This window comes from Pristiophorus japonicus, chromosome 20, assembly GCF_044704955.1.
Source record: "Pristiophorus japonicus isolate sPriJap1 chromosome 20, sPriJap1.hap1, whole genome shotgun sequence".
In the NCBI taxonomy this organism is placed as follows: domain Eukaryota; kingdom Metazoa; phylum Chordata; class Chondrichthyes; family Pristiophoridae; genus Pristiophorus; species Pristiophorus japonicus.
In genome coordinates this window covers 89,386,029-89,398,528 of record NC_091996.1, presented here as the reverse complement: position 1 = coordinate 89,398,528, position 12,500 = coordinate 89,386,029, and the positions used below count along the sequence as shown (strand labels likewise).

Below are 12,500 nucleotides of genomic sequence, written 5' to 3'. Positions count from 1 at the left end.
TCCCACACAGGAGATTAATGTGCAAAGTTAAAGCACATGGGATTGGGGGTAGTGTGCTGACGTGGATTGAGAACTGGTTGTCAGACAGGAAGCAAAGAGTAGGAGTAAATGGGTACTTTTCGGAATGGCAGGCAGTGACTAGTGGGGTACCGCAGGGTTCTGTGCTGGGGCCCCAGCTGTTTACATTGTACATTAATGATTTAGACGAGGGGATTAAATGTAGTATCTCCAAATTTGCGGATGACACTAAGTTGGGTGGCAGTGTGAGCTGCGAGGAGGATGCTATGAGGCTGCAGAGCGACTTGGATAGGTTAGGTGAGTGGGCAAATGCGTGGCAGATGAAGTATAATGTGGATAAATGTGAGGTTATCCACTTTGGTGGTAAAAACAGAGAGACAGACTATTATCTGAATGGTGACAGATTAGGAAAAGGGAAGGTGCAACGAGACCTGGGTGTCATGGTACATCAGTCATTGAAGGTTGGCATGCAGGTACAGCAGGCGGTTAAGAAAGCAAATGGCATGTTGGCCTTCATAGCGAGGGGATTTGAGTACAGGGGCAGGGAGGTGTTGCTACAGTTGTACAGGGCCTTGGTGAGGCCACACCTGGAGTATTGTGTACAGTTTTGGTCTCCTAACTTGAGGAAGGACATTCTTGCTATTGAGGGAGTGCAGCGAAGGTTCACCAGACTGATTCCCGGGATGGCGGGACTGACATATCAAGAAAGACTGGATCAACTGGGCTTGTATTCACTGGAGTTCAGAAGAGTGAGAGGGGACCTCATAGAAACGTTTAAAATTCTGACGGGTTTGGACAGGTTGGATGCAGGAAGAATGTTCCCAATGTTGGGGAAGTCCAGAACCAGGGGTCACAGTCTAAGGATAAGGGGTAAGCCATTTAGGACCGAGATAAGGAGAAACTTCTTCACCCAGAGAGTGGTGAACCTGTGGAATTCTCTACCACAGAAAGTAGTTGAAGCCAATTCACTAAATATATTCAAAAGGGAGTTAGATGAAGTCCTTACTACTCGGGGGATCAAGGGGTATGGCGTGAAAGCAGGAAGTGGGTACTGAAGTTTCATGTTCAGCCATGAACTCATTGAATGGCGGTGCAGGCTAGAAGGGCTGAATGGCCTGCTCCTGCACCTATTTTCTATGTTTCTATGACTTCGCTGCTTTTATACTCTATCCTTCTTGCAATAAAGGCCAACATTCCATTGGCCTTCCTGATCACTTGCTGTACCTGCATACTAACTTTTTGTGTTTCATGCACAAGGACCCCCAGGTCCCTCTGTACTGCGACATTTTGTAATCTCTCCCTATCTAAATAATAATTTGCTTTTTAAATTTTTCCTCCCAAAGGGCAGAACCTCATATTTACCCGCATTATACTCCACCTGTCAAAGGTTTGTGGGGCTGGAGGAGATTACAGAGATAGGGAGGGGCGAGGGCCACGGAGGGATGGGAAAACAAAGGGATGAGAATTTTGAAACGGTGGCATTGCTTAAGCGGGAGCCGATGTAGGTCAGCGCGAGCAAGTCTGACTGTCCATTCTGTCGCAGGTCGATATCCGGTTCCCACCCCCTGGCTCCGACGACCCAAATCGTGTCACAGTCACCGGGCTCCCCGAGAACACTGACAACGCCATTGACCATCTCCTCAACCTGGAGGAGGAATACGTAAGTCCTCGCTTAATCGTCCGTGCAGATTACCTTATCAAACCTTGGGCCGCAGGGCAGGGCAGAGGCGAGTGTCTCACCTCCTGGCTCCCTTTCCACCATCTACAAGGCACAAGTCAGGAGTGTGATGGAACTCCCACAACACTCTAGAAGCTCGACACCATCCAGGACAAAGCAGCCCGGTTGATGGGCACGCTACCCACCACCTTCAACATTCACTCCCTCCACCACCGGCGCCCCCTGGCTGCAGTGTGCACCATCGACAAGACGCACTGCAGCAACTCGCCAAGGCTTCTTCGGCAGCACCTCCCAAACCCGCGACCTCTACCCCCTAGAAGGACAAGGGCAGCAGGCGCATGGGAACACCACCACCTCCACGTTCCCCTCCCAGTCACACACCGTCCCGACTTGGGAATATATCGGCCTTTCCTTCATCGTCGCTGGGTCACAATCCTGGAACTCCCTCCCTAACAGCACTGTGGGAGCACCTTCACCACACGGGACTGCAGCGGTTCAAGAAGGCGGCTCACCACTACCTTCTCAAGGGGCAATTAGGGATGGGCAATAAATGCCGGCCTTGCCAGCGACATCCACATCCCAGGAACGAATAAATAAAAAACACAGGCCCTTTACAGCATGGAACACTGGATAGTGATAAAGAGCAGAATCCCGGGCAAATTCTCTCTCCCCACTGCCTAGCCCAGGGTGCGGAATGTTACGACCAGGAGGAGGCTATTCAGCCCCTGGAGCCTGTTACACAGGAACAGGAGGAGGCCCATTCAGCCCCTCGAGCCTGTTACACAGGAACAAGAGGAGGCCCATTCATCCCCTCAAGCCCGTTACACAGGAACAGGAGGAGGCCATTCAGCCCCTCGAGCCTGTTACACAGGAACAGAAGGAGGCCCATTCAGCCCCTCGAGCCTGTTACACAGGAACAGGAGGAGGCCCATTCAGCTCCTCGAGCCTGTTACACAGGAACAGGAGGAGGCCATTCAGCCCCTCGAGCCTGTTACACAGGAACAGGAGGAGGCCCATTCAGCCCCTTAAGCATGTTACACAGGAACAGGAGGAGGCTATTCAGTCCCTCGAGCCTGTTACACAGGAACAAGAGGAGGCCCATTCATCCCCTCAAGCCCGTTACACAGGAACAGGAGGAGGCCATTCAGCCCCTCGAGCCTGTTACACAGGAACAGAAGGAGGCCCATTCAGCCCCTCGAGCCTGTTACACAGGAACAGGAGGAGGCCCATTCAGCTCCTCGAGCCTGTTACACAGGAACAGGAGGAGGCCATTCAGCCCCTCGAGCCTGTTACACAGGAACAGGAGGAGGCCCATTCAGCCCCTTAAGCATGTTACACAGGAACAGGAGGAGGCTATTCAGTCCCTCGAGCCTGTTACACAGGAACAGGAGGAGGCCATTCAGCCCCTCGAGCCTGTTACACAGGAACAGGAGGAGGCCCATTCAGCCCCTCAAGCATGTTACACAGGAACAGGAGGAGGCTATTCAGTCCCTCGAGCCTGTTACACAGGAACAGGAGGAGGCCCATTCAGCCCCTTGAGCCTGTTACACAGGAACAGGAGGAGGCCCATTCAGCCCCTTGAGCCTGTTGCACAGGAACAGGAATAGGCCATTCAACCCCTGGAGCCTGCTCTGCCATTCAATGAGACCCCTGGCTGATCGGTATCTTAACTCCATCTCCCCAACTTGGCTCCGTAACCCCGAATACGCTCGCCCAACAAAAATCTATCGTTCTCAAGTTTTGAACTTTTCAATGGGCCTCCAGCTTTATGCTGGAGAGGGGGGTTTCCATGTTTGCGACATCACAACAGTGACAACGCCTCAAAAGTACTTCATTTGGCTGTGGAGCGTTTTGGGACGTCCCGAGCTCATGAAAGGCGCTATGTAGATGCAAATCCTTACTTCCTCTCGACTTCCCTCCCTGCTTTCTTCAGTATGTGGTAACGCTGCTTTCTCTCTGACGGTGTGGTGCCGGTGTGCAGATGATGGCGATCGTGGAGTCGGAGACGATGGCTGCCTACATGAAGCCGCCCTCGCGAGTGGAGGAGGAACCGCGTGGCTCGACCAAAGGCTTTGTGGTGAGGGACGCCCCCTGGAACGCCCCCGGGAACAAGGTGAGCTCCGGGGTGGGGACCCTCAACCCCTCGAGGCCGGGACTGCGTGGGATTAACCAGGCCGTGTTCGCTGTAGCTCAGTGGGCGGCGCCCTCTCGCCTCCCGAGTCAAAAGGTTGTGGGGTCACGTCGTCCCCCCCCGTCCCCGTCCCCCCCCCCCCACTCCAGAGACTTGAGCACATAAATTTATGCTGACGCCCCCCCAGTGCAGTGCCGAGGGAGCGGCTGTAAAGCGCTTTGAGACCTCCGGTGGTCGTGAAAGGCGCTATATAAATGCAAGTCTTTCTTTTCTAATCTAACCAAGGTTAAACGGGTTAAATTAGGTGGACAGACTGGGCTTATGTTCCCACCAGTGTAGACGATTAAGGGGCGATCTAATCGAGGTGTTTACGACGATTGAAGAATTCGATAGCGTAGATAGTTTCCTCGGGTGGGGGGGGGGGGGGGAAGTCCAGAACAGCGGGGGCGTCATCTTAAAATTAGAGCCAGGCCGTTCAGGGGTGATGTCAGGTAGCAAAGGGCAGTGGGAATCTGGAACTCTCTTCCCCCCAAAAGATGTTGAGGCTGTGAGGGGTGTCAATTGAAAATTTCAAACCTGAGCTTGGTAGATTTTTGTGGGAAAAGATGGTATTAAGGGTTACGGAACCGAGATGAATAGATGGAGGCACGAGACAGATCAGCCACGATCTAATTGAGTGACGGAACAGACTTTGAGGAACTAAACGGGCCTCTTTCTGTCCCCTGTGGTACCAGGCTCAAGGGGGCTGAATGGCCTCCTCCTGTCCCTGTGTATAGGACCGACCGAAAAAAGGAGCAACACCCTCGCTGTAACCACAACTTGCATTTATACAGCGCTTTTAACGTGGCAAAATATCCCAAGGTGCTCCACGGGAGCGATTGTGAATCAAAATGTGACGCTGAGCCACATTTGGAGCAGAAGCTGGGTCAAGCGGTCGGTTTTAAGGGGCGTCTTAAAGGAGGAAAGGGAGGTTTAGGGAGGGAGTTCCAGAGCGTGGGGCCCAGAGGCAGCTGAAGGCACGGCCACCGATGGGGGGGCGATGGAAATCGGGGGATGCTCAAGAGGGCAGAATTGGAGGAGCGCAGAGATCTCGGAGTGAGGGGGGGGGGGGGGGGTTGTGGGGCTGGAGGCGGTTTCAAAGACAGGGAGGGGGCAAGGAGGGATTTGAAGACGAGGATGTGAAGATTAAAACGGAGGGGTTGGCGGACTGGGAGCCAGGGTAGGCCAGCGGGCACAAGGGGGCGGTGCTATCGCCTGGCGCCCAAAAGCTGCATGGGGCGTCGAGCTGAATGTGGCGCTGGCTGAGGCTTTCGATCGATTGGCGGGCGTTGCGGTGAGGTGGGGGGGGGGGGAGGGGGGAACCGTCTCTTCCGCCCCCCCGCCAGCACGCCCTCTGACCTCACCTTGTCTGTTTCCTCCCGCAGGCCCCAGACGTGAGCAGCGCGGAGGAATTCCCGATGTTCGGCACCGTGGTCATGCCGAGGCAGGCATCCGCCTGGGGTCCCAAGAAATTCTAGGTCCCCGGGGGCGGCCGCTGACTCTCGAGGGGGTGGGCGGGAGCGGGGGGGCGAAGCTTCCTGTCCCGTTAGGAATTTTTTTTTTTTTTTTCGTGAAACTCAAGTGTTTTTTTTTTTCTGAAGCTTTTAACTTGTCACATTTTTCTATAAAAATGGAAGTGTCCAGAGGTATTAGCTGCAGCACCACTGTCCTGTGTACAATCTGTTGAGAGAAGGAAGGAAGGATAGAAAAGCTATACTTTGTCGCGTTCCCTCCGCCCCCGCTCACTCCTCTACCTCTGTTGTTTTCTCTTTAGGGCCAGGATGAACAAGCTCTCAGGCCCCATGGCGCGAGTAATGTACTTGCTTTGCGGATTCTTTGCTTGAGAATTCACAGCAACACATTGTTATTGGGAACTAGCTGGTTGATTAGCAAAAAAGGTTTAACAATCACGCGACACATTACCGGTTCATCCACCAGGCTCACAACTGCATACCTCATCCCCCGAACCCAACTGGGCGGGGTTTTATTGAGTCTTGTCATCATCACCATCATCATCGGCGGTCCCTCGAAGCGAGGATGGCTTGCGTCCACGCCGAAAGGATGAGTTCACAGGTGTTTCAATGAAGGACCTAATGTTCCGGATCCCGAACTACATCCCGAAGGGTGGAAGATGCCTGTGCGTGGATTTTTTTTAACGTGGGGTGGCCGTTGCACACCAGCCACCACACGGGGCTCGACAGAGCGAGGTCTTGGTCCAGTGGCAAGGGTTGACCAGGACGACCGGAGACCAGCTCTGTTGCACGGACCCAGTGCGCGCGCATCTTTCTTGAGCCTTGTGAACATCGCGTGACTGGCTAAGCCACTCCCAACTCAACAGCCCTACAAACCCGTGAGCACGCTCGCAGGTGCACACATCACAGCGGGTTTTCCCACTGGCTCTCAAGGACGGTGGGGGCGGGGGGGTCGGCCGAACTGCTCTCAAAATGAGGGCCGAGAGAGGAACCAAACGTCCGCGGTTTGCAGGCGACACGACGGGTTCCCGGGTCCCCTCCCCCTCCCCCCCGCAAGGCTCTGCGGACGTGCGTTTGTGCCCACCGCCCGTTACCATGCGCTTCCTTCGTCGCCCACCCAGCGCGTCCGGTCACTGCTCCCGTGCCGACCCTTCCGATCGACAGGCCTCGCAACCCGACCGCCCTCGATCAGACGCTTCCCCGGCACGGGCCTGATTTTTTTTTCTCTGTCTCTCCCTCTCGAACGAAACGCCTTGATTTTCAGACTCCGACCCCACCCCTCCCCGCCGGGGCGGAATGTGACCGTGGTGTTTACCGATGGACCAGGGCGCTCGAAACCGGGCTTGGCCCAACGCACTCAGGTAGGTGCCGAGATAGAGGAGGGGGCGGTTGCGGGTGTGGGGGGAGCCTGGGAGGGGACTGGGGGGGGGGGGGAGGGGAAAGGGGGATGACAGAGGGAGGTGGCTGGGGAGGGAGACCCAGGGAGGGAAGGCAGCAGGGGGAAAAAGGTGAGGACCAGTGGAATGGGCAGAGAGTCGGGTTGCAAGGCAGTGGGTGCTGGAGCTGGGGTCAGGGGCGGGGGAGAGTCCCAGGGGAGGGTAGCAGGGGGAATTGGTGAGGAACAGCGGGCTGGGGGGGGGGGGCGGGGTAGGGTTTCTTGGGTCATGGGAGGGAGGTAATAGAAAGAGGAGGGATGCAGGAGGCCGGGGAGAGCAGAAACCCTAACATAAGAAATAGGATCAGGATGCTCCGCCATTCAGTAAAGTCATGGCTGATCCGATCATGGACTCAGGTCCACTTCCCCGCCCGCTCCCCATAACCCCTTATCGTTTAAGAAACGGTCTATTTCTGTCTTAAATTTATTTAATGTCCCAGCCTCCACAGCTCTCTGAGGCAGCGAATTCCACAGATTTACAACCCTCTGAGAGAAGAAATTCCTCCTCATCTCTGTTTTAAATGGGAGGCCCCTTATTCTAAGACCATGCCCTCTAGTTCGTGTCTCCCCCATCAGTGGAAACATCCTCTCTGCATCCACCTTGTCGAGCCCCCTCATAATCTTATACGTTTCGATAAGATCACCCCTCATTCTTCTGAATTCCAATGAGTAGAGGCCCAACCTACTCAACCTTTCCTCATAAGTCAACCCCCTCACCCCGGAATCAACTGACCGAACCTTCTATGAACTGCCTCCAAAGGAAATATATCCTTTCATAAATATGGAAACCAAAACTGCACGCAGTACTCCAGGTGTGGCCTCACCAATACCCTGTATAACTGGAGCAAGACTTCCCTGCTTTTATACTCCATCTCCTCTGCAATAAAGGCCAAGATTCCATTGGCCTTCCTGATCACTTGCTGTACCTGCATACTAACCTTTTGTGTTTCATGCACAAGTACCCCCAGGTCCCGCTGTACTGCGGCACTTTGCAATCTTTCTCCATTTAAATAATAATTTGCTCTTTGATTTTTTTCTGTCAAAGTGCATGACCTCACACTTTCCAACATTATACTCCATCTGCCATATTTTTGCCCACCTAAATTTTTTAAGGGTCCCTTCCACTTTCCCCTGGCAGTAAAGCTGCACGGACCCCTTCCCCTTCCCCCGCTCAGGCCCACGTTAAAATTGCAGTTGGAACCCAATTACGTCACCAGGCCCCGACCAACATAAATAAAGAAGGACTCCCCCCAGCGTTGGGTTTGCCCACCTGCTCAGAAGAACGGGTTAAAATCAGGACCAGCGTGTCATGGGCCGGGGGGTGGGGGAGGGGGGGCACTTTAACTGGTGGTGGGGTGGGTCGCGCAAAGTGCAGCCGGGATCTCCCTAGAACTGCGCAAGTCGTTTCCCCCCTACCCCCTGTACCGACCGAGCTAATGAGAGACACACTGGCTGGGATTTTGCCCAATCTCAGGCCTTTGCGCCACTGCACCGAATCCCGGGCCATCGCCCAGAGCTGACGGCGGGGAGCATTCCGGCACATTCCATGTCTGCGTCGGTAACGCGAGACGTAGAATCACAGACATTTACAGCACGGGAGGAGGCCATTTCGGCCCATCGTGTCCACGCCGGCCGACAAAGAGCCGCCCGGCCTAATCCCACTTTCCAACTCTCGGTCCGTAGCCCTGTAGGTTACGGCACTTCCGGTGCACATCCAAGTACTTTTTAAATGTGGTGAGGGTTTCTGCCTCTACCACCCTTTCAGGCAGTGAGTTCCAGACCCCCACCACCCTCTGGGTGAAGAATTTCCCCTCAAATCCCCTCTAAACCTCCCCCCAATTACTTTAAATCTATGCCCCCTGGTTGTTGACCCCTCTGCTAAGGGAAACAGGTTCTTCCTATCCACTCTATACAGGCCCCTCATCATTTTATACACCTCAATGAGGTCTCCCCTCAGCCTCGTCTGTTCCAAAGAGAACAACCCCAGCCTATCCAATCTTTCCTCATCGCTAAAATTCTCCAGTCCCGGCAACATCCTCAGAAATCTCTGCACCCTCTCCAGTGCAATCACATCTTTCCTGTAATGTGGTGACCAGAACTGCACGCAGTACTCTAGGGTCAGAGGAGGTCAGCCCTGGGAGGCCAGTGGGGGGGAGAAAGAAGGGGCAGCCACAGCTTGAGGTGGCCCTTATTCCAGAGTCTTCGGCTGAGAAATGTGACTCGGGCGGTATATAGCGGCCGGCCGATGCACTATACCGCACGAGCCAGGTTTCTAGCCCTGGTCCCTCCCCCTCTCGCTACCTCTGTCCCGTGTCGGGGTGTCGCTGCTGTGAATATATCGGAGCAATTGCAGGAGGGAGTAGTGGGAGCATGTATTCGAAACAGAATTGGGGGCTCGGGGCGGACCCATTCATAAGCGAGTCGACCACTCCTTCGCGGCCAAGGAAAGACGGTTCACAACCCCCCCCCCCAACAGGAGGCCATTCGACCCGCCACTCAAAGACCTGACCCGACCCGACACTCCCACCCGTTCCCCAGCGTCCAGTGGGTTTACAAATGACCCCGGGCCCCCCCATCTCTAATCCCAGAGTCTCGCCCCCGTTGTCTGAAGATTTCCCCCCCCCAGGTCCTGTCCCGTCAGTATTAGCCGACGGACTTTTAGCTTGTCCGTGAGGCTTTCTCTCCCCCCTTCCCCCCCCCCCCCCCCCCACACTACCACCCCCCCGAAGGGACTCTTTCACACAAAAGGGTGGTGGAAATGTGGAAATCTGGAACTCGCTTCCGCTCCCCACACCCCAAAAGGACGTGGGTGCCATTGGGCCAATTGAGGTTGTCAAGAACCGAGGTGGCCAGATTATTTGTTGGGTAAGGGGCTTCGAGGGAACGGCGGGTGATTGGAGCCGAGGCACAGATCGGCCACGATCCGATTGCATGGCGGAGCAACAGACTCGAGGGTCTGTGAGGCCATCACCCACTTCTTCTCACAGAGGCCCACGTCTTGTTAATAATCCCCTTTAAGCAAAGCAGGGGCCCAGAGGCAAGGTGGACCACCACAGGTCCATCTCCGAGCAGCCAGCTGCAGGTTCAAGGCGTCGACGTCACACCGTGTGTTGGATGCCGACACCACAATCAGCCCAATCTTTGGTAAGAACACAAGAACTAGGAGCAGGAGTCGGCCATTCGGCCCCTCGAGCCTGCTCCGCCATTCAATACGATCGCGGCTGATCTAACGCAACTCCCACTTTCCCGCCCGATCCTCGTATCCCTCGATTTGCTTTCGTGTTCTGCCCCCGTGTGCCGTTAACCGCACGGCAGTCTTGGCGGGGCTCAAACCGGCAAACCTCCGGGGTTTTGCCGAATTTCTGCTTGCACTCGGGTCGCCCCGAACCCCAAAGGCCTCGGCCGTTGAATCCAACAGCCTGGCGCTCCCGGGTAGGGGAGGGAATGTCGCCACTCCCACGCTTCGACCCCGGGTGCTGGGAAGAGATTTGAGGGTGGAAGGAATTCCCCCGGGGTAACCTATTGGGGAGAGGATGGGTGGGGTGGGGGGGGGTGGCAGAGGGTGAAGAACCACAGCACTCCGATAACAACAAGCCCTTATTCCCAGCGTACAGCCGAGCCGGCCTTTGAGTTGCACTGTTGCGTTTACGCACATTATACGTAAAACCACTGAGCTTCACGGCGGTTTGTACTTTCGCAAAACTAGATGCTCACACAGCACAGAAGGAGGCCATTCTGTCCCTCGGGCTTGTGCCGGCCCTGGTTTGTGTCCGTAACCCTGTAAGTTCCTTGTCCTCAACTACCTGTCCACATGATAAGAAATTCTGTACATTTTATAATCTGTCACTTTCTGTACAGGCCTTATTTCAAGTTACCATTGCCTTTTCCACACCCTCCATTCATTAGTGAAGCCAATGTCACTTTGCATAGCAAAGAGAATCAGACTGATCTTGCTCAGTATAATTTTGTGCAATTTCATTAAAGTTGCACAAAAAGCTGTTTAAAATTATTGATGGAATCAGCCCCCACCACCTTTTCAGGTCGAGGGTTGCAGAACCCAGTAACTCTCTTGAGTGACGACATTTCTCCCCATCTCCCCCCTCTTTTGCCCATGATTTTAATAAGAAATAGGAGCAGGAGTCGGCCATTCGGCCCCTCGAGCCTGCTCCGCCATTCAATAAGATCGTGGTTGATCCGATCATGGGCTCAGCTCCACTTCCCCACCCGCTCCCCGTAACCCTTCACTCCCTCATCGCTCACAAATCTGTCTATCTTCGCCTTAAATATATTCAATGAACCCAGCCTCCACAGCTCTCTGGGGCAGCGAATTCCACAGATTTACAACCCTCTTGAGAGAAGGAATTCCTCCTCTGTTCTAAATGGGCGGCCCCTTATTCTGAAACTATGCCCCCCTAGTTCTAGTCTCCCCCACGAGGGGAAACATCCTCTCTGCATCCACCTTGTCAAGCCCCCTCGGTATCTTAATATGTTTCAGTAAGATCACCTCTGTGACCTGTGGTTATTGACCCACTGGCCAGAGGGAGTAGCTTTTTTCTCTTTATCGACTTGATCAAAAGCTCACCTCTTAACCTGCATTCCCCTGTATCATTTCGTGTGTTTGGATCGAAATAGCTTGGTGATATTAACGGGGGAAACGCTTGTGGAGTGGCAGCCCCCACACCTGCCGGCTGAACCTCGAGCAGTGACCCATTTTTTTTTTCTCTCCAGAACTTTTGATTGCTACTACTCCCGCTTGGCAGTAATCCCGGCCCCACACACCCGTGTTCCACACTAGACCTCACAGCACATGGGGGGGGATAATGGCCCCGGCCGCCTGCCCACGTCCTGTGATCGGAGACGGCGCCCGGGTGGGGGGGGGGGGGGGGGGGTCAGGGCCACAAAGATTCCCACACCCCACCCCCCTCCCCCCCCCCCCCAAGTACCGTGTCTCGCCTCCCGCGCGCTCCCTGGAGGGGCTCCCAGGCGCGTCTCGATTTGCTGTGACCTGCAGCCACCTTTGGACAGTGTTGACGATCTCCTTACACCAAAATAATCTTAACACTTTTTTTGTTTTTCTTAAAATGTCAGTTTTCACAGAAGTGTGTGTGCACGGGAATGTGTATGTGCGCGTGAGCGGGCGCGCGCACGAGAGTCTGTGTGTGTGTGTGTGCGTGCATGAGAGAGTGTTTGTGTAAGTGCGTGAGCACGCGCGCACGAGAGTCTGTGTGTGTGCGTGCATGAGAGTGTTTGTGTCCGCGCGAGTGTAAGTGCGTGAGCACGCGCGCACGAGGGACTGTGTGCGCGGCACGAGGGTGTGTGCGCGCGCGCACGAGAGACTGTGTGCGTGCGCACGAGGGACTGTGTGCACGCACGAGGGTGTGCGCACGCGCACGAGAGACTGTGTGCGCGGCACGAGAGAATGTGTGCACGCACGAGGGTGTGCGTGCGGAAACCGGTGGCAAAGAAACAGCCCCCCCCCCCCCCCAAAAAAAGGCTTCTGGAGGTTTCTCGTGAGTATTGGCGGGCGGCCTCGGCTCCAATGTTCGCTTCAGGTCGCTCGGCGCTCTGAAGCCACGGCGCATCCGCCCTTTGAATGGAAAAGCCGGGTGTAGGCAGAAATTTGAACGGGCCGCACAGCCCCACCCCCCAAAAAAATTGACGGGAGCCTTACTCGGCACAACTCTGCCCCATCCTCACCGACTTTGTAACTCACTCCCCGCCATTGAG

General features: G+C 55.0%; 2 protein-coding genes across 3 annotated transcripts in view; both read left to right on the top strand.

Moving 5' to 3' along the window:
* Positions 1-6,709, top strand: part of LOC139232665 (vigilin-like) — a 140,025-nt gene extending 133,316 nt beyond the window's left edge. Inside the window, exons 26-28 of one of the 2 annotated variants that reach the window (XM_070863130.1) lie at positions 1,562-1,678; positions 3,678-3,809; positions 5,252-6,709. In XM_070863130.1, coding sequence (XP_070719231.1) covers positions 1,562-1,678; positions 3,678-3,809; positions 5,252-5,344 — 342 coding nt within the window. In that variant the 3' untranslated portion in view covers positions 5,345-6,709. Of the gene's footprint in view, positions 1-1,561; positions 1,679-3,677; positions 3,810-5,251 lie in introns of those variants that run through there. The other variant, XM_070863131.1, reaches the window with a different exon arrangement.
* slc25a11 (solute carrier family 25 member 11) overlaps positions 6,656-12,500 on the top strand; it is a 30,683-nt gene continuing 24,838 nt past the window's right edge. Inside the window, exon 1 of the mRNA XM_070863318.1 lies at positions 6,656-6,699. Coding sequence (XP_070719419.1) covers positions 6,656-6,699 — 44 coding nt within the window. The remainder of the gene's footprint in view (positions 6,700-12,500) is intronic.